The sequence below is a fragment of the Epinephelus fuscoguttatus genome, linkage group LG7, assembly GCF_011397635.1.
Source record: "Epinephelus fuscoguttatus linkage group LG7, E.fuscoguttatus.final_Chr_v1".
In the NCBI taxonomy this organism is placed as follows: Eukaryota; Metazoa; Chordata; class Actinopteri; order Perciformes; family Serranidae; genus Epinephelus; species Epinephelus fuscoguttatus.
In genome coordinates this window covers 13,120,776-13,142,817 of record NC_064758.1, presented here as the reverse complement: position 1 = coordinate 13,142,817, position 22,042 = coordinate 13,120,776, and the positions used below count along the sequence as shown (strand labels likewise).

The following is a 22,042-nucleotide window of genomic DNA, read 5'->3' as shown; positions in this document are numbered from 1 at the left end:
GTCGTTATCACTGGCAAACTTTTTTTTTAAAGATATGTTTTTGGGCATTTTTGCATTTAATGGATAGGACAGCCAAGTGTGAAAGGGGGAGAGAGAGAGGGGGGGATGACATGCAGCAAAGGGCCACAGGCTGGACTCGAACCCAGGCTGCTGCGGCAACAGCCTTGTATGTGGGGTGCCTGCTCTACCAATAATCCACCGACGCCCCATCACTGGCAAACTTAATGCAGAAAGACGGGGCTACGCTGCAGCAGCAATGCTGTCTGTGTGAACACCACTGAAGTTAAACAAGGTAGCTGTCATGCACAAGTAGAGGTAGGCAGTGTGGTCTGGGCAAAAGGAGTACCAACCTTTTTCCGGGATCTTCAGAGCGCAGGGCAAAGAGATGGGCGTGATTGAGTGTTGGTAGACTAATGCAGACAGACTCCCTGTGGACAGACAGCAGTAGAAATCTCTTACATTCCTTAAAGGTAAGAAGATGGTTAAAAATGATCTTTTTAAGGTGCCTCATTTGTGCTTCTAAAAATATTTTTCTTGAAACACAGATGTGAGAGGCCTCGTGAAGCCGGAGAAGGAAAACGTACCAAAGTAGGGCTCATTCTGACACCCTTTAATCTTGACTCCTCGGGGGCCTGTTTCTATTAGGAAGTGTCTGACCAGCTGCTCCAGAGGATCGCTCACTGTAACAACAGAGATTCACTGTAAACAAGCTGCAAGTATCTTGTCTCCCAAGGACAAAGCAGCTGCTGATGGACTAAAATGTCACATAAAACAGACTGAATGGCCACATTGTGCTGCTGTTGATGAACAGAAGACATAAAAATGTGAAAAATGTGATATTTAAAGATGTTAAGTGTCATTCTCACCCTTGCTGCTGTGGTTGTTGACATTGGGAGGAGGTGTAGCCACCTTCAGGGCCAGGCCATAGGCCCCCTGGAAAGAGTTACTGTCCCTGATCAGGAAGGTTCCTGGCTCTCTCTCCTTCAGAGCTGCGATTGCTGCAGACAAACACAACCAAAATGTTAGGAATACTTTTTACGAAAATGTGTTTGATCATAGCAAACAATATTTTTCATTAAAATTAGTAAAAAGAGCACCAAAGGAATTAGAGAGCATCACCCTCTGAGGCCTACCTTGCTCTCTGGAGATGCCGGGCTTGTACCAGAATCTTGAACTGTCCTGTACAAACTTGACACTGACCCTATTCGCATTCTCACTCTCCACAGACGCCACTCCATCATTTTTGCCTGCAGGAGGTGCAATTTCCCCCACAGTGGGAGAGAACGTGACATGCAGCTGATGCTGGCTGTTGCTGGCGGTGGAGGGAGGCACATGGCCTACAGCTGGCCGCAAAGTTCCCGCCCCATCGCTGGGTTGACCTGACTGCACGGGAGGGTGGCGCTTCTCTGGCAAAGGTGGCTGGGGGTGAGGAAGGGGGATGGAGATGGTGGAGTAATTGGAGTAGGAGGATGGATAGAGCTGAGGGGTGTGAGCAGAGTAGCAGGGCCTCTTGTTAGCATCCAGAGGAGAAGTGTGTCCAGCAGCGCTGTGCTCCATGCCTGGGTGGTGGTGGTGTGGGGGTCCGTGCTGCTGGATGTGGTTAGGATGGTGGGAGTCAGGCCCACTCAACATCAATCTCCTGCCCAAAGTGGCAAAGCCAGGAACTGGGGCGTCAGAGACTGGGGAGCCCTCCATGCTGCTGGAGGCAGGCTGGGGGGATAATGGTGAAGATGAGGTGGGAGATGCAGGGGCACATGTGGAGTTAGGGACGGGACTGATCGTGGGTTTTGCTGAGTCAGGGTGAGGTTCCCCAGTTGGAGAAGATCCAATGACCTGTGTCAGGGATGTCAGTGCAGCAGCTTGGGTTTGAGTCGGGCTCTGAGGTTGGGGCACTGCCTGTGCCACATTGGAAGGCAGAGCAGCAGCTTCTGATGGATGAGGGGTCTGGATAGGGAGAGAGCTAGGTTGGGGGTGTGTATCTGGTGCAGAGGAAGCACGGATCGGGGATGAAGGAGCCTGGCAGAGTCCCTGGTTTGATGTGTTTGGTGTTGCAGAATCAAAAGAAGAAGTGTTCTGCGTTGTAGAGGCTGAGGGTGTATTTGGGCTACAGTGCTGCTGTTGGGGAGTGGTAGGGGACGGGTCTGTTGGTGCAGTGCAGTGGTTGTGGGGTTCTGTTTGGATAGGTGTGTGTGATTGTGTGTCTTTGGTCGCCTGTGGCAGGGATTGCGGCTCTGTGCTGCTTCTTTGGCTTCCCAGGGTTTCCTGGGGGATGACATCAGCACGGTAGTGTTCGTCCTGGGGCTGGGAAGTCTCGTAGTCACTGCTGAGGATGTCTGTGGTCCGGATCTCATACTCTCTCCCTGCTGGACTGGGGCTTAAATGGACAGACATGAATGTTACTGTCACAGACCTGCTTGTGATGCTGTGAAACGTTTCTAAATGTCCTACACAGACCTCCTTATTGAATCTTTGTCATTATACCCCATTTTCATGTAATTGCATTGGCTTTGCTGTAACATGTTTGCATCTGTATCAGGATATCTCATCTGGATTAGGAACATCTGATGATGCAACGTGATTAAAATGCAAATGGATCATATCTGGAGGTGTTCTGACTGAGGTGTAAATGCAGTCCGATCACATTTTTAAAGAAACAGTTTACCCCCAAATTAAAAAATACATAATGTCTTTATTAATGTTTCCAGATACAGATCATGTGTTCATACCAAGTGTAAACTGGGTCCACAAAGGCCTAATTATTAATATTTTTCCCAGCTCAAATGCTGCCAACATAGAGTGGCCAACTCTCTTAAATAACTACAATTTATGGTGGCCTCCGCTGGAACGTTAAGTGCCACATTTTTCATGTTTCTTTCCACCCTGGCAGAGAGGAGCGCTCCAACAGACACCACGGTGCCTCTTAGGAAAAGAGTAGTACCTTTCCTGTGTGCGTAGAGGGCTGCTGGTGTGGACAGGAGTAGGCGGTCCAGACATGTCAGACGGGGTGGAACATGCAGCATGTCCGTCTCTGTGGACCCTCTTAAAGGAACCGTGGGTAATGTGATCCCTCCAGCCAACACTTTCACCAGAGCTCCGGAGGCCATCTGAATGGGAAGGGGACAAATGATCACACTTAAAAAAAACTCAGTTGATACATTATCTGTGGGGTCATAACATATAGTTTTCTGCCAATGTTTATTCTGCTTTTTGGGTGTTAAGCCATGTAAAGGTCAAGAGGAAGTGGCGAGATGAGAACATTTGTGAGCAACGTGTACGGCGTCCGTCTAGTTAAGCATAAATTATTCAGTGCATGCTGCTGTGGATTACGGCTCATTCATACATGCTGTTAAGGGAAAACACATTTCTGAGTGTTTCTGTTTTTTTAATGTGACTCACCAGTGTGTGAGTCAGAGCCGTATGACTGCTGTGAGTCTGGGTGGTGATGGTGGTGGTTGTGGTTATGCTCTGCTGACCCGTTGCTATGGCTGCAAGGCCCCGTCATAGAAGATGCCGGGGGCAGCGGGGACGTAGACTCAGACTGGTAGCCCGAGGCGTAGCCTCTGCTTTCAGACGGCGAGGGCTGGTAGGGCGAGCAGGGGCACACCTGACGGGGCGTTTGGTAACCGCTGCTACTGCTGCTGTACTTTAGGTCCAGGTGGGAATGAGCATGGGACCTCGATGCTTCTGGATAAGCTGGGTGACCTGATGGCAAAGGGTCAAATGTGAAGGCTGGAAGATCATGACCCTGTGGGCCATAGGAGGCTACGGTGGCCCTCCTGTGCCAATATTCAGCCTCTCTGTCCCTCTCCCACTGCAGCTCAGCCTCCCTGTCTCTCTCCCAGTGGAGGGACAACTCTCTGCCTCGTCTCAGCCCAGGATCCCTCTCCCAGTGGAGCTCTGACCCTCTGGGTAGCTCTGCCTCCCTGGCTCTCCTGAGCCCCACCTCCCTCTGCTGAAGCTCCACCTCTCTGTCCCAGTGGAAGCCGTCACCTTGGTCCAGCCTCAGGCTGTGATAGGCCGCCGAGTCTTCTCTTCTGATGCTGCAGTCTCTGCATGGGCAGCCAGTGGGTGGCAGACCATCCATTAGCATTATATCATGATAGGTAGGGCTGGTGGAGGGTTTGGAGTGGTGTGGGTGGGGATGATGGTGGCTGTGAGGAGGAGGAGGGTGGTGATAGGGGTAGTCATCTTCTCGACAGCAGAGCCGACCTGGGGCAGACAGAGGGTGGTGATGTGGGTGGTTGTGTGGATGAGGGGTGAGGTCTGGTGACGGGTATGGGCAGACATGACGAGATGAGGAAGCCTCTGAGCAGGAGCGGTGTAGATAGTGTGGCGGGCCACTCTGGCGGTCCCACACCAGATCTGGCGGTGGGAGGGACTGGTGGGAGTGGGGGCTGTAGTGCTGGCACAGATCCATGTGTGACGGAGGAGCAGCAGGGTTGGGGCTGGCAGAAGGCGTTGCCCCATGATGCCCGTTGGTGCCTGGAGCCCTGTCGAGGCAGTAACCATTAGGCATGAGGAGGGTGCGGTCGCAGCCAGGCTCGGCACAGCGCTGGGATCGGTAACCATCCCGGCAGGAACAGGACCGACTGAGCCTCAGCGTCCCAGTTCTCTCAGAGGGCAAAGAATCTCCATCATCCAAGATGGCTGTCTCTCTCTCCCCATCCTGGTTTCCCTCTATGCCTCCGAGAAGACGTTGAAGCTCCTCTCTCTCCTGTCTGGTTGGGGGCAGCGGGCGAATGGCCTCCTCCTGGCGCTCGGGGTGGATAGATGATTGGTTTAAATGGACGGAATGGGCAGAGAGGGCGGAGTCAGAACCTTGGGTGATAAGATGATCTGGCCTATCTTCTCCAAGGCCTGTTGCTGGGCTGCTGCCATTGGTTGAACTGAGAGAACCAGAGCCGGGACCTCGGCGCTTCTTTATCTGTGCGTAGAGACTGCCATCTAGAGGACCTCTGGTGTGGGCAATATCTAAGAGAAGAAGACAGATCAGGTCAGCTCACAACTGGCAGTGCTCACTGGCTTTGCATATAATCACAAGTGGTGCTAAACACTACCTACAAGTCTTTCTTTGGCTTGTAACCATAAGGAAACTTCTTCTGGTGCTATATAGCACCTAGGTGCACATTAGCACTTCACTGTTTTTAAATGTTTGAGCCTGAAGGGCCATTGAATGATGCCAGTTAATACCATGGATGAGTCAATATGCTTCTAAATTATACTTTTACTTAAAATATGAATGAAAATTAATCATTTCTTAAGAATTGTTGGCTTAAAAGATTCAGAATCCTGCTCTCAATGCTCACTGAGGAACACAATATGTTATCTTTTCAATCTCATGAAGACAAAAAGTTGAGAGCCATTGCTTTAATGTTTTATCCCCTGGAAAAATTAGTTTGCAGGCTATTTTAATGTAGTGGGTTTTTTTTCCTTTCCCCAATAAACTAAACTAAGCTGCAGACCCAGTAGAGATTCTCTTAAGAACCATAAAGGGGCTTAGAAAGTTCTTTGTGTGGCAGTAGCACTGTATAGCAGCTCAACTCGTGCCAAAGAACTGCTGAGGAACCAACATCTTCTGTGTATAGCATAAACATTCTTGTAGATATCCCTCATTCGTGATTACTTAAAATCAAGCTGATACTGGATATGAAGAGAACAGTTAGTGTGTTACCCTCCAGGCTGTCCTGGTATCGCTGGTTGAAGTTCTCATAGGAATCCCAGCGAACCACTGGGTCAGCAGTGTTGTAGTCGACTGTGACAGCCGGGTCGTTCTTCTGGTACTCACGGCCTGAGGGGAAACACATCAGAATTACATCAATTGTCTTTTACACATCTGACAAATATGAACTAAACTTTTGAAGTAGAAAAGACATCAAGGAGAATCTGAAGTGAACCAACCTTTGATTTTCTCAGGTCCAGAGGAGAAGACAAACTCAACTGTGGCGTCTGATGGAAAACGCTCATCTGGGGAGAAGAAAAGGAAAAACAAAACATGGAGGGAATGATGTTAAAATTCTCACAGATCTCACTATATCGTCACATAGCTCTTCAAACATAAAAACATACTTTTTAAATTATTTCTACATCACAGTCTTTAAATATAAATGTAATCTCCTCATGAGACAGCGGTTTATAAAAGCATACCAGCTCTTCACTGATGAGCGGAACCCACAGAAAAGAATCAAACAGTTTTTCTCCTCCAATATATCAAATATACTAATACCTTCCACAGATGTGTTCTGAGTTGAATAAACCTACAATGGCGTGTTTATGTACATTTGTAATGCTTCATTTAGTGTAATGGATTGACGACCACAGGCACAACAGACCTGCTTCTCAGCTGCACATATTCTATCATTTTTGGGAAAGTGAAATCGAGGAGGAAATGAGGTAATGAGCATAATCATTATGGACTCAAACAACAGACCAGTGCTCACCAGGCCTCCTTTACACTGTCTGAGGGATAATTAGAGGCACTCCCTGCATACAGTACAATGTATTCTCCATGTACTCACCTCCAGGGAGCTGTTATTATGTACAGGATGGGGATTAAGCTACTACTATTAAGGGATTTATTCAGCCACAGTATTGTGAGGCCATTTTAGGAAGCAAACCACTGTGAACACACTCCCTCAATAGTTATCTCAAAAGATTATGTCAATTAGCTGTACATTAAGTGATGATAATCCTACAGCAATTAACAAATTGTGCCTGAATGTCAATTTGAGAGAATCTAAGGAAGCAAAATCAGGCAAAATCCAGTCTGGCCTTTAGGGTACTACAGTCTTTACTACAGTATTTTAAATGAGACTGTGTAAGTTTTTAAAGAAGAATCTTAATTTTATAAATTAAAAGTTGAACTTAAAAGCAATAAAAAAACAACCTTAATTCAATACACTGGGATTTTCAAGCAATCTCCATTCACACATCATTCACACAGTCATTTTTCTTGTTTTTATTCCCTGTGTAAATCCAACATTCCCTCCTCTTTTAGCTCTAATTTTGGTCGTCACAAATTTCTGAGAAACACATCTGGCTGTTGGCTGCTAAATGTTCACCAGCTAATCGTCAACTCTGTCAGCTGTTTTGTTACTGGGCAGGTTGTGTGCTGAGCTTTTTCTCTGAAAACAGCTTCCTGCTGCAGACGAAGAACAATGCTGATGACAGCGGTGAGAGTTAATCAAAGTTGTGTGTTGGAGAACAAAAAAACACTGAGCTGAAAGAGTCCATTAGAGCTGAAGAGAGCTGCAGAGTCAGGCAATAATTCTCTGTGGGTTCATCGATACGTGCAACCGTGTTCATGTAAAAGTAGATGTTTGATACATTGTGAATGGAGGGAGAGTGGGTTGTCCACTCATTGAGAGATCAGTCATTTGATTCCAGGCTCCTCCAGTCTGCATGTTGTATTCTTGGACGAGATAATGAACCTCAAAATAGCTGTGGCTGTTCCATTGTTGTGTAAGTGAGTGTGAATGTCTTAGCTGGGTAGCAGCTGAGTTATGGCACATAACATGTTTTGTAAAGAGACCTTGACCTTTGACCTACAAGTTCTAATCAGTTCATTCTTGAGTCCGCAGATGTTTGTAACAAATTTGAGGAAACTCCCTCAGACCATTCTGGAGATATCCTGTTCTCGAGAATGGAAAGGACGGACAACCCAAAAGCATAATGCCTTTGGTCAAGGCTGTTGCTGGCGCAGAGGCATAAAAATATTGATTACAGAGGCTTTGAGGTGATGCTGATACAATTGTAGCCATGGCACATGTCCCATACACAAGATACCTGTACTTCCCATACGAGGAAATGCTGTAGTACCAACTTACCAGTACAAGCTTCATCCAGCTCCCCTTTGCCAAACCAGAGCTGGGATCCATGGATGGTGCAGGTGTGGAACTGCAACCTGAACACAGTGTCTCTGTCAGCGCTCTGGGCTCGTCTGTGGTAGCATTTGACCTGCAGAGGGCGGCAGAGAGGGGAGATGAGCCGCAGCTTAAAATGCATGTGGGATAATGAATTGTTTGAACAGTAAATTTAAGGCTTCATGCTCCAAAAATGAGTGACACCTACACTTTCAAAATGACTGACTACACAAAAGAGACAAATTGTGATTCCTTGTTAACAAAGTGACAAAACCTTTTTCTAGACCAACATCTATATTTCAGAGATGAGATATGGCAATATCATGTCAGTATATGTCCTATTTGCACAGTATTTCTTCTGTCTGTTAGAGCTTAAAAGCTATTAAGTTATTATTACGACCCCACCCAGATCAGAGGCCCTCTGTTTGTCATTTCCTTCCCATGTGAACTCACCATGATGTCACCCTTTAGCAGCAGTGCCGGTTCGATGGTCACACACAGCCGCCTGCCTCCAGTGCCTTGAAGGTCACTGTGGACAACACAATGTACACAAACAAGCCTTTCAGATAACTAAAAAAAGACAAGGAATGCCAGCAGATACAGTATGTGACCAAACATGGACAATCTGACACACGATTAACTTGTTTGTATCATGTCACAGAATACTGTGATTAATTTTTAGCACCATTTTGAACATGTTTTCACTTGACAGTGGCTATATTGACATTCCTAATTTGAAAAAGGCCTTGGGGTAAAAAATAAAGTTACAAGATAAGAGTTAAATGCTTGATTGAAGAATAGAGCTCTTTATGTAATTTTCTCCACTTCTATCTCTGTGACGGTGTTGAAACCTCAGCTCATGACAGACAAAAAACACCCCAGAGCTATCAAATACTTCCCAGCTTATCTGGCCGTATGACAGCAAGAGAGACTCACTATATGCCTGAAGTGTAGACCAACTGCATGGACTGGTAGATCTTCAAGAAGGGGTAGTAACCTAGGCAGGAGGAGGAGAGAAATTCAGACACAGAAAGCACTATCAACACCAAGATAGAGGAATGTGCCGTCTGCCACCCACTCCTTCTGGACTTGATCAACAGATTAAAGATAAACAGACTAGTTTGTGTGGGAGGAGGGTGAATGTGGCCACTCATGAGAGCTGCAGTCAGCAACATTGCTGTGATTCAGCAGGGAAAGACTGTCACAGCACAATGCCAAGGCATGCATCACAACATATATATAAATTTTATCAGCAGTCACATCAGACAGGAGAACAGATGGTACATCTCAGTTCACTTAATTGTGTTCACGTTTTCGTCTGTCATGTCTTAATCCTTTCTAATGAAGACATGCGAGAGATATGTGGGATAAGATTCAAGGAAAAAGGAAGAACATTAACTGTCTTTTAGAGGCTGTAGTGGGCTGAGTTTTAAAGCTATAGTGAAGATACTGGTATCATATGAAACTACAAGACCAAGGGAATCCATTCCCACCAACTAAGTGATGCTAGAAAAACTGACAAGGCCATTTTCAAAGGGGCTCCTTGATCTCTCACCTCAGGATATCTGGATGAAAATGTGTTCTATTGGTACCCACAAGTACAGACATGCCCACTTCATGTTAGCCCCATAGACTTCTGGGCATAAACTATGCAGTTTTATTTCCGCCTTTTGTATTTGAATATTTCTGCATTCTAGAATCCCTAAAAATATTTGAATTGCATGAATTGGGTATGACTGGAAAGTGAAGACTCTTGTTGAGTCAATGTGCCCAATTTTATTCATTTGTGATGATGTTATTCCCTGCAATAGCCATTTCATTGTAATGAGATAATTTTTTAACTTAATATTACTGTATAAAATAACCTATTGTGACCTCTAAGATAATCACAGCCTCATGAAACTTTACATCCACAAGCTACAGACCTCGGGCATACAGATGATGGATGGCTTTCATAGGTATATTGACAATAAGGGTTTTTGCAGCAGTTTCCAGAACAGAAGTGCTCACCATCCAGTTGGAGAAAAATGCATTTTTCATAGAAATCTTCAAATGTCAAAAGTTTTTGATACCAAATCATAGCATGAATTTTTCTATGGTGTTCCTCAGGGTCTTGTTATTGTAATTCTGTACTTTGGGGGGAAATTTTGACCATTTCTATCAATTCTTGAGTGGTAAAAAAATGCTCAAATTTAGCACCAAATCTATGGAACAAATGGTATCAACCCAAAAATTGCTGTGAGACATGATTAAGCATTGATGACCATCACACACTTTGATCATAATGTTGTAAGCCCCTAAATTGACACACAGTGCTGAGTTACAACTGAAATATCCAGGCTTCAAACTTTTGGACAATGTATACCACTTTTATGTGGCATACATTGTTGACCTGCTATCTAAGATCCCCTGTCCCCTAAAAAAAGACAAAAATGTGTCTATGGTAGGGAGGGGAGTAGAAGGGGTTAATAATCCAGTCTGTGATTAAAAGGTCCCATAAGTTGTAGAAATAATAGGTCACAGGTGCAGTAATAGTAGGCTAAAGTGGCTATTATGTAACTATATTTCACATCAAAATACAGAGAAGTGAGGAATGATCAAATAAGGGAATAGCGATGTAACCACAACGACATGCTTTGGTGATTTCACTAAAAAGACTAAACAAACACACCTCCTTCTCCCTGGAAGTTGGGGAGGGACGGGATGAGAACCTGGTGGAGGAAGAGAGGGCTGCTGTTCATCTTGATGGCCCCGGAGAGAAGGCCCCCGAAGTAATAGATATACCTGGAACAGACAGATTGTTGTGATATCATTCAAGTGAGATTAAAAAAAAAGGGGAATAACAGTAACACATGGAGATCGTGGACAAGTATCTTTAAAAGAGAGCAGAAGAATGCAAACCGCCCTGGAGCAGACGATGCTGTTGTCAGATAGCCAACAGCGGTTTCTTCAAAGGAGGAAGAGAGGCAGGTAAAAAGAAAGGAAAACACATCTTCCTGAGTCTAAATATTCCACTTTTCCTAAAACGATCTGCCTGTCGATCAAGAAAATATTTCTTCCGTCTGTTACAGTTAAACTTCACTCAGGAACAGTCTTAAATCAGTTTTCCACCTTTAATATCACTATGAGATTACTGTAAATGTATAAGTGTGTATGCATTTTGTTGTTTGAAGGAGCTATCCAAGGAATCATTTAATGTTTTGGAAAATAAGCAAACTTTGTTTGGTGCTGAGTCAGATGAGATAATGCACACTATGGCGGCTGACCCCAAAAATGTGCTTTGGATTCCAACCCTCTTAAAGGAATAGCTGAAATTCTGGATATATGTTTTCTTGCCAAGAGTTAGATGAGTGGATTGATACTTTTCTTAGACTCGAGAGCTGTGTTGATCTTCCCATATAACTCATATTTAAGATTTTTATTTTCATGTGCATGAAAATTTTGGAGAAGCAGTCGCTGGCAACAAAAATCTTACATATCAGGCTCCCTTCAATGATGCTCATTAAAGGGACGGTTCACCCCCAATGAAATATACATATTTCCACTTACCTGTAGTGCTATTTATCAGTCTAGACTGTTCTGGTGTGAGTTGCTGAATGTTGGCGATATCGGCTGTAGAGATGTCTGTCCTCTCTCCAGTATAATGGAACTAGATGGCATTCAGCTTGTGGTGCTCAAAACGCCAAAAAAATACATCAACAAAACTCAACAGCAATGTCTTTATCCAGATATAATGACCTGGTTACTCAAGATAATCCACAGACCTTGTTGTGAGCAGTTCCATGAAGGAACTATTTTCCTCCTACTAAACTACATCTGTCAATCATATCACCACCTAGAAAAAAGCTTGCATCTGTTCATGGATGATAAGATATAAACATTAATGGTATCCTCCTTGTAAATTTGCAAATCCTAGAATAGTGAAGGATAGGCCTGCCTTATTCTGCCTCTGATTGGTTTACCCTAAACAATCCTGTTCCTCTTGCCTAAACATAACCAATCCAACCAACAAAGGCAACAACCACTAGTCGGTGTAGTAGGGTGGGTCATTTCTTCGCTATCCCAGGATTTGTAAATCTGTGTCCTCCTCAGCTGAGCTATAACATTAGCTAGCTTGGTGGTGCTCGGTTAGTAAGCTGTAGATGCATGCTTCCTTCTCTGCAGAACTAGTAATATCTAGTTCCATTATATTAGATAAAAGGCAGACATCTTTACGGCTGATATCTCCAACACTCTGCAACTCCTACCAAAACAATCTAGATCGATACATAGCACTATAGATCAGAAGATAAATGTATTCTTGATTTTAAGGTGAACTGTCCCTTTGATATGTAAAAAAGAAAAAAAAACAAGCAAGAGAGACAAAAATTGTTGTACAAAGAAAAATTTAAGACATAAAATATTGCACTACACTAGAAAGCAAGTAAACGTACTCCCTAAAATGTTGAAACCATTCCCTTAGCTATTATTATTAAGAATGAAAATGTATTGTTATGTATCTATTGCTCTTCTCTACGTCAATTATACATTTTTTGCAGTAAATGAAACAATGACTGTTGTGCACACTACCCCACTTTGACCTTAATTTCATTATCATTCTTTCATCATATTTTAATCACTTTCTTAAAACTCAAAGGCTAACCTACACAGCTTCTTTATCTTTATTCTAACTGTTTATATGCCTGTTTCAATGCAGACATTTTGACTTGTCATAGCAGGTCAGCACAGGTCTAACTAATGACATTAATAATGGCTCTGTTCTATTCAAGTGTCCCAGTAAGCCATGGCAGTGACTGTGAGTCAGCAGTCAGCATGAACAATACCAGGACCCTGAAACTGGAGAGCTTGAGGGTAAAAGCTGTTTTCTCTTTCCCTTAAATAGGACACTAAAAAGAGATGTGTTTAATAAGCTCTGCTGTGATGTGGGATACCCTTAACTACGCCCCCCACCCTTTACCCTCGGCCAATTTCCCCTCATTTCATCCTGTAGTCGCTACCTGTTTTGGGACGGCTGAAGGGAAGAGGACACCTTATCTTCACAGAACTTCCTCATGGCGAGAGTACTGAGAGCCTGGTCCGCCCTGCACATGAATGCACGCAAACACAAGCAGACAGACAGACAGACAGACAGACAGACACACACACACACACACACACACGCACACACACGCTTTTAGCAAACAGTTTCCATCATGGGACTTGCACCAGACCCTCTAGATGCCAGAAAGTACATGGAGAGGATACAGCTGGCATTGGCCACAGGATAAACCAGTTTCCACTGTTCCTGCGCAAAATCCTCTGGGCTTAATTTATCAAACAACTTATCAACAAAGTCTGAATGGAAATCATTGTGCTGCACTTGAATTAGAACACATCAGCCACTTGATATACAGTTGCAGTAAATTTTAAACATATTTGGCATGCACATGTGAATAGCTGAATTTAAATCCAGTGTGTATTTGCACGTCAGTTCAATAATGTTTAATGAGTTCCATGTGTGGATATTCTGATGAACAAGAAAATGTCAAATTGTGGCTTTGGATGTCTCCAACACACACACACAGACACACACACTCACCCTGCAGAGATCTTGCTGTAGTGCATGTAGGCAGCAATGATGACGCCTGTTTTACCTTTGTTGCCCTGTAGGAAAAAGAGGGAACAAGGGGAGAGTCACAACGTGCTGATTTTATCCTCAGGTGTTGTGGTTTGTTCTAAAACAGCTGTTTCTCAGAGCTTTAAAGACCTGATGGTTTTTTTTACCTCTGGTTTGATTTTTGGATAGCGAGACACACTTAGGCAGAGCCAAGAGACGGAGAGAAGCCAGGGACATATAAAGATGTGGAGTAGCAGTTTGAGTTCAAATTAAAAAGCTCCCTGTGGTGTGTTTTTTCACACCGGGTGCTCCATCCTTCCTGACACATTCCAAAGACATTCCAGCCTCGAATTCCTAATGCGACCCCTCCAGATACCAATAAGACAACTGCGCCTAAACTGTGAGCGCAAATTAAAGCTTGTTTTGCTCAGTGCATCTGTCAATGGAAGATTCTTCATTGACAAAAACGTTGTTCATTCCCGTCCCTGGCGTGATGTGCAGCTGGGAAAGAATCGCCTGTAGCTGGAATGTTCTGGAGAGTCAGCAGACCACAGAAGTAGTCTGGTTTTAGTATTTAAATTCTCTTGACCAAAACCAATAAATAAAAACATCCAGACAAGCCGTGGGAGCTCGGTCGCCCTCAGTGTTAGTTGGTCACTGCTTGGTAGCGGTGGAAAAGTTCAAATCACCACCACTTTCCTGAAAGGATGACGCGAATGAATCACTAAACGAAGTTAAACAGCGAGTTGACAGAGTCTGATGTTGATTGTAGGGTTAATTTTCTGGCTTACTGAATTACATGGTGCACTCTGCAATTTTGGTTTTAGTCAAGTTATATTTGAACTGCAATATCTAACTTAATTTATTGCACTTTACATCAGAAACAGTAATGGAGAGATTGAGGCTGATTAAAAGCACAAGCAAGTGAAGGAAACTACATACATGCTGATATTTATTCATCATAGCTGCTGCAGCATGTAACTAGATACATTTTTTGCACCATTACTCCATTACATTCATTTGGTAGCTATGCAGTTACTAGTCACTTCATAGATTGTTGTAGATTGAACTGCCTGACAAAACTAGCTTAATAATCCAATTATATAACATATTGTACAAAATGTTGCATAAAGAGTCCTGTAATTTTAAATGCAGGACCTCTCTCCAAAGGATTTTTCTACAGTCTGATATCACTACCTTTACTTAAGTAGAGGATCTGAATACTTCTTCCAACACTGCCACTCGGTTAAAGAACAGCGAGTGATGGTCAACAGGTAGTCTCTCATAGCATAGACCTTTCAAAAAGTCTGGCTGAACGTATCATAATTCTGTACTAAAGGAACAAAATGCTCTGGGTTGTTTGTATCAGAGACAATTTGGAAACCAGACAGCGCACTTTTGAGTCATTTCCTGTGTCTGTGTCACATGGTTTTCTGCGTTGCCTCGCCCCCTAGGAGACTAGCGGTGATCCTGACGGAAGACGTGAACATGAGCACAGATTATGTCGGATTCTTTCACCTAAAAGTCACTGAAGCAAATATTAAACCACTTTCTCACAAGCCACATATCTTCTGATCACTGTGATACAAAATGACATTTTTCAAACAGATAAAGCAGGAGAAAATTACCTTTGTTGGAGACCTTTTTCTGTCTCAGCAACACTCTCTCTCAAGATCTGCGAACGACTAGCTAGCTAGCAGATAAAAATGAGCTGCAAAATAAGGAGCAAACATAAAATCTGTCCTGTATCTAGTGGTGTTTTGAAACATTTACAAGACTTTGAGGGATGTGGGGAAAACATGACCGGGCTCACTTAGGAGACTGGACGTGTATACCATTTTATACCATTGGCGCAGATTGTAATGCATTATCTTTTGTGTTGGGAGGGAACTTGTTTGGGAGCTAACATGAAACTGGCTCCATGCTCGCAAAAGAAAAAGCCACATAAAACATTAACAGATATTTTGGCATGCAGGTTGCTAACTCAGAGGATGTTGTTTTACACACAGCAATAAAACAAAGTCAGGAGATAGATATGGCTATGCAAGTCTAGTTTCATGGGCATGGGGGGCAACAGGGATTTTGAAAACAGTCAAAGGACAAGAAGCATGTTACCATCTGAGATAGGTTGCCAATGACAGGTGTTACACCCACAGTCTACAAGCTGTGAGTCAGTCCAATAAATTTGCAACATGGCTGATGGTAATGTTATTGAGGTTTGTTTACAATAAATTTGAAATCATATTTTTTAAATTCTAAAATTTTTCTGTGTGCTATAATTCTGCTGTGAACCTTTTTTATCTCCATGTAAACAGTGCATATTTTTAACACCATTCATTTGAAATTATTGTCAGTAGAACCTAGCAAATAAGCACTATTTACAATTCAGTATATGTTGCTACAAAACCCATAACTTCATCTCAAAACATCTGCCTGTTTCAGAGCCTGGGAAACAGTGGGATGTCCAGTTGGAAAAACCCTGCCGGCCCCCTGAACTCTGACCTTGCAGTGTAGGACCACCACGTGCTGGGGGTCAGAGGTCAGCCACGTCTCCATGGCCTTACATATGGCACAGATCTTATCCAGCGGTGGGGCGTGGAGGTCGGGCCAGCCGAAGTCGTGAACCTGATGGTTAAGATGGAGAGAAGGATCATGTGGTATGAGGAGATTAAACCAAAGGCTGTTGACTGAACTCTCGACATGAGAATTACAATGACAAAGATTCTACCTTTGTGTTTAGTCGGGTGATATCGTGGCGCCTCTCGGAAAGGTTCAGGAGCTGAAACACAAAAGATGTACCACTGTATCACTGTAGCCATGTATCATTTCAATTGTTTTATCATGGGTGTAACCAAAGGAAATAAATAGACTGCTAATTTGTGGGTTGCCAAGTGTATTTTGCAGCTTCCTGTGGCTATGTGTCAAAACATATCGTCTCTATTGTGCAACAAGCATCTTCAGCTGAAAGGAAGTGAATACTCTGTGGAGGGAGGTGAAATCACAGCTGTAACAAATACCACAGAACAACTATGTGACACCGTGTGAAAGCTTCTGTAATAACTGTGTGCTGCATTTCTGTTCACTCACCAGAAATTTGTCCTGGTGTTTGGACTTGAGCATGGCAGCCACCTCCTTCAGGTTGAGACGGTATCTCTGCTCCTCCAGCTTTGGGGGGAAGAAAACAGAGATGATCCTCTCTGTGATGTAGGTCAGGTCGAAGTCATAGTGGCGCTCCATCACTCGCTCCATCACGCGGTCCACACTGAAGCTCCTGGAGGAACAGAGAAGGAAAAAGAGAAGAGGAGAAGAGAGAGCAGGGGATGGGTGGTCACGCAGAGAGACACAGAGAGAAAAGCAGACACGGGTCAAAATGTGAGCGTTACTACAGGTTGTTTGTGGCAACATGAATTTGCCCCTTCACACACACAGTCTGATGAAACTTCTGTCTGTCTGGATAGATGGATGGAGAGAAATAGATAACAGAGAATGAAAAAAAGAGAGAAACTGGACACTCTTTGTGACAAGTAGGTCAGATCAGAAGCCAACTTGTTCCACCACATGACTGACACTAAATCTCCCTGAAAGAGTGAAGGAGGTGGCCATGAGTGTGAGGAGCAAGTGAAAGATGACAGAAACAAAAAGGAAAGTGGTTACAGCACAGTACAGAGCAGTGTAGATGTGGAAACCCATAATAAACACTGTTAACATTAAACGATTTCTGTAGAAATTCCCTCTTTGGAACAGAGCAACAAGCACTTCAGTAACATGTATTATTAGAAATAATGAGATGACCTTTACCTTGGCAGGGTGTTTCTCTGTTTGGCATAGGTCAGTGACTTGGTGGACCCCTGTGGAAAAAAATATGGCTAGTTAATGAGGGCATGCCATGACCAAAATACATGGCCCAGTCAAGCAGTATTTGCCTACAGTTATGATCAGATAGAAAAGCAAGAAAGGAGTCGAGAGTAGTGATAAAGCGTTAAAATTCTGAACATAACACAGATGTATTTGAAAGGTTTTTGGTCTGATATAATTTTTTAGGAAAGGGACATATTCCTCAAAATCACTGCTAGAATAATGCGATATTCAATATAAATGTTTACAGTGTTAGATATTTGGTTTTATTCTTATCAAACTCTGAAGAGTTGATGACAAAAATACACAGAAACCCTCAGTTTGAGAGGCTTTGCTCTTGATCGATATATGTCACGTCATTATTTAGTGTCATTTAAAGGGATAGTTTGAATTTTTTGAATTGGCTTTGTTTGAGGTACCTCGTCATAGTCAGTGTATGACCTACACTACATGGGTGTCGGCGAGCCCCCAGTTTGGAGAAGCAGGCAGAAGTGCCGACACAGAAGCTCAGCAATGTACTGCTGTGGATGGGGGTCAGCAGCAAAACGTATTTTGGCCACATAAAAAAAAGGCCCAGCTAAAAATACATTATCAGTTTAACTGGCCACTAAATCATGAATATTTTCATTGCTTTATCTAGCCCCTTATATTTGGCAATACATCTTCTTAACAGTAGAACTTCTGCATTCCTACACATATGTGCAACTCTAAGAAAATGTAGTGCCAGAGGAGAGGGCTGTCTAACAGCAATGTAAAGCAATGACAACATTCTATATGTAATGTCCAATTAAACTGATAGAATTTTTTAGGCGTTTTGACATTTGTCTAAGTGGCTGTAATTCGTTTGGCTGCTAACCCCTCGTCCCCAGCAGTACACTGTTTTCCTTCTGAGGCAGCTCTCCTGTCTGCCTCCAAACAGGGAGCGTGCCGACTGTACAACCCTGCTTCGAAAAACCTGAACAAACCCTTTAAACAATGATGTCCACATTTATGTCCCCGAGGAGTGAAGTCATACATTATTGGTAACCACCAGGACAAATCTTCCACTTTGACACACAAAATATCAGATCTGATGGGTTGATTACTTGAAAAGTGCTCTCCCAATGATGCAACATCAGGAAAAGACATGATGACTTCATGGCCTTTCCTTTAGCACAACCCTCACAAGAAACCTTTCTGTCTTGTTATGGCGTGTAATGAACATTGCAGCCTTTAGGAGTCACCAGCTTTAAGTTTTGTTTCTTATTTTCACGGATACTCTTACTGTATCTGGCATTACTCTCACTTTGGTTTGTTTAGTATGTCCTAAATCAAATTCATTGAAGCCACACGTGGTTGCTTCCTGACAGGTTTGGAAATTTCCAAGATAGATAGCATGACACTGGGGACGTGGGGGGAAGACAGAGGAAAAGGAAAGATGCAGAGAAAATGTATGACATGAGGAGGATGGTAGGTTAAAGTGTGCTCACCAGGTGCTGGATGTGTCGAGAAGGAGCAGTCCCTCTGCGCTGCTGGAGGTGAGGAGGGAGCGGTAAGAGAGGAAAGAAGGGTGTGAAGGGAGGGATGGTAAAAGAGGAAGTGGGGCAAAGGGAGAAGGTCAAAAGGAGGAGAGAAGAGGAGGGGGAGACAGAGGAAGGAAAGGAGAGTTAATTAAACAAACAGACTCTCTAATGGATAAACATTACTACTTCCTGTAGCAACATCAGCTATTTTTTTTTCTTCTAGACTGGAATCCTGCAGTGCTCCAGGAATGAACTGAGCTCAAACTGGGTTGAGGGCTCGGCTTCCCAAAAGGAATTCAGCAGGAGGAAAACCATACAGTGGTTTTGGGAAGCCATGCCTTGTAACTAAGGCCAGACAGAGGGAAAACTGGTCTTGCAAACAGAATGCTATTGAGAAAAAGAAATGAAGGAGACTCACCAGATCATTGGAGGGAGCTGGGATGCATGCCGAGGTCACCTTGAACACACAAGGACAGCCACATGTGAATACAAGGTCCACACACACAGGAAAAAACAAACAAGCATCCTCTTTGCCTGAGGGTAGGAGTCACAGTTGGTAGATGATTAAGAACAAATGCTCCCTTAGACAAAAAGATAAAGACTGAAAAATCCACAAATAAACACTAAAATCTGGGTAAGTATGAACCTAAAGCCGAGAGAGAGACGAAAACATTGAAACCACTCTCATATCTTTCAGTTACATATGGTGCTGGAGCCAAGAGACCGTTAGCCTCAGCTAATTAGGCTATGCTGTTCTCTTTGCTAACGAAACATTTAGAGACTAGCATGCCGTGGTAGACAGGTAATAATGACACTAAACGTCAAGTAATGTGAGAACGCGTTTTGGATTCTGCATAATGGATGGGAAAATAATGGATAACAGTAACGCTGTAACTGCCTCACAGTAATCCTAGCTAGTGCTAGCTTAGCTTGCCTGGCCAAGGATAAGTTTCTAGCTGTACAAGTTAAACAAAAGAGACATAATGGGTTAATAAGTGACCTTTAGAGGTGTTGGTAACTTAGGTGTTTCTTTTTTACCTTTTTTTTTTTTTTTACCTTTAGGCTAACTATTTACCCTGCTAACAGCCTGAGCTAAGCTAATTGTCTCCTGACTCCATATTAAACAGACGTAAGAGTAGCACAATCGTCTCATTTAACATTTGACAAGAAAATAAATAGGGGTATTTCCCCAAATGTTGAACAATTACAATTATTAATATTTGATAGCTAATTATAATGAATTATTATTAACATTTTCTACATTAGCATTGAGATTCATATTTCTCATTGCCGAGATTTCACCGAGCTTGCCTGCTCACCCTTACTTAAGGTTTTTAGTGCAAAAAATTATTTCTTTACAAAAAACAACTCCAGACGCAGCTGTAGAGTATATTTATGTTGTTGTTTTTTTCTTTTCTTTTCTTTTTTTTTTAAAATAGATCTAATTTCAACATTATTTTCCTACACATTCATTCACTGGTGTCGCTAACTTGCTAAGCTGCTCTTTAAGATTTTAAGTCTGGCAAATCATAATTTTGCTTTTTTGGGGGCATATTTTTCACAGATATGTATATTTGTATTGCTTTTTATATTATGATATTATATTTTGTTTTTATTATATCTTTTTTAGCCTATTTTCTTTAGTTGAGCATCCCAGCAAAAGTCTACTTCACAACTTCTTATTTAATTGGAGTGACAAATTAGTAACTACTTTAGTAATGTGTATTAATGGTATTCATTTTGTCCATCAAACAATGTAGGGGACCAAATTTTGTGCACAGAGAAGAAATAATAACATTAACTGCCTCTGTTTTGTTGAACAGGAATGTGTAATTGAAATAAAAACAAAAATCTTGACATTTTCACCTTCTATCACAATTTGTCAACTACTGCTGGGAACACTGCCCATCTAAAATTAAGATCATATTTCACCACTATCAGACAGCTCAGCAGTGCAACTTGTTGAGGCCAGACTGGGGGAGGAATACATAGAGACCGACACTTTTATGACGATGAATGGAATACAGACGCTGTCTGCAAAACTACTTAGATGCACTTAAGTGCCACGTAAATACAAGTACAGCTGATGTTTGAGGGCATGTTTAGAAAATGTAAAGTATGTGCTAAAGTGAAGCCAAACACAGCTACACAGCTGGAGGAGCACTGGGACAGAAACACACACATACAGAATGACGCATCCAAATCCCATGTCTGTTATGGGACTACAGGTCAATGAACTGAGACCAAAGGAAGCAGGAGCTGAACAGCAGCCCTAATGAAGGGGGTTGAGGGCCACAGTCAAGCTTACATAACACACACATGGACACACACATGCCCAAACACACACACACTCATAAAGCAGTGTTCCTGCTACATGGCCCTTTTTGGACTGTTTATTTGGATACAGGAAAAGGGCAAGGGCTTGTGTATATCTCATTGTGCACACAAGGGAAGTTGCGCAGGCCCTGAACCTGTGGGTGTGTCACCAAAGTGTGTGTGTGTGTGTGTTTGAGTGTGTATTAACAGTTTGTGTTAATCTTTCTTTCTTCCCTTCTTTCTTAAGCATCAAGTTCAGTCTCTTACTGTTGCTTGTACACAACTATAGACATCAACAGGAAAGCGGAGGAACAGATTATGAGCTAAATCAAGACTCAGCTGGTTTGACAGAAGTCGCAGGAAACAGGTTCAGGTTCAGCTATCAAATGACAAACAGGACCATGTTCCTGTATGACTCAATCTGAGAATTTACGTGTGTCCCCCCCCCCCCGCCAATCTCCATGGGGAAATGAATCTCAAATCTTATCCTGTGTTGTGGTTCCTTTTTATTCCCTGCCTGAACCCAATTCATTACCAGATACGTGTGAGATGGGCCCGGCTCTAATTTCTCTTAGTTCCCTCTGGCTAAGGTAGATCAGTTTCATTCTATTTCTGTTTTCTTTTTTTCTTAAATCAGAGCATGTGAAACAAAGCATTGTGTTTGGACAGCACATCTAAAAATCCCCATTTAAAAAGTGACTCTTGACTCTGCAGCGACATATGAAACTCATCTGCCATGATGAAAAAGTTGCCCTCAATCAGGCCCAATAGATTCTGTAAATAATACAAATCTGAGCCAGATTTTTGGGCTATTTGCATGTTGTATCCTACTTCTGTCATTCTGCTAAACTTAACTCCCAGCTACCACGACAGGCAAGTAATTACCTCCTTCCTGCCCCGGTCAAATATCTCTT

The 22,042-nt window shown here is 43.0% G+C and overlaps 1 protein-coding gene across 5 annotated transcripts in view; it reads right to left on the bottom strand.

Annotated features, from left to right (window-relative positions):
* tns2a (tensin 2a) overlaps positions 1-22,042 on the bottom strand; it is a 65,158-nt gene that overhangs the window by 4,420 nt on the left and 38,696 nt on the right. For 4 of the 5 annotated variants that reach the window (XM_049582483.1, XM_049582485.1, XM_049582486.1 and 1 more), the window contains exons 4-23: positions 19,231-19,269; positions 18,780-18,821; positions 17,254-17,303; positions 16,543-16,726; positions 16,184-16,234; positions 15,958-16,080; positions 13,438-13,502; positions 12,857-12,940; positions 10,531-10,643; positions 8,796-8,856; positions 8,313-8,388; positions 7,824-7,953; positions 5,899-5,964; positions 5,672-5,788; positions 3,397-4,971; positions 2,939-3,104; positions 1,134-2,374; positions 867-998; positions 585-680; positions 351-428 (exon numbers count right to left, since the gene is read on the bottom strand). In XM_049582483.1, coding sequence (XP_049438440.1) covers positions 351-428; positions 585-680; positions 867-998; positions 1,134-2,374; positions 2,939-3,104; positions 3,397-4,971; positions 5,672-5,788; positions 5,899-5,964; positions 7,824-7,953; positions 8,313-8,388; positions 8,796-8,856; positions 10,531-10,643; positions 12,857-12,940; positions 13,438-13,502; positions 15,958-16,080; positions 16,184-16,234; positions 16,543-16,726; positions 17,254-17,303; positions 18,780-18,821; positions 19,231-19,269 — 4,489 coding nt within the window. The remainder of the gene's footprint in view (positions 1-350; positions 429-584; positions 681-866; positions 999-1,133; positions 2,375-2,938; positions 3,105-3,396; positions 4,972-5,671; positions 5,789-5,898; positions 5,965-7,823; positions 7,954-8,312; positions 8,389-8,795; positions 8,857-10,530; positions 10,644-12,856; positions 12,941-13,437; positions 13,503-15,957; positions 16,081-16,183; positions 16,235-16,542; positions 16,727-17,253; positions 17,304-18,779; positions 18,822-19,230; positions 19,270-22,042) is intronic. The other variant, XM_049582484.1, reaches the window with a different exon arrangement.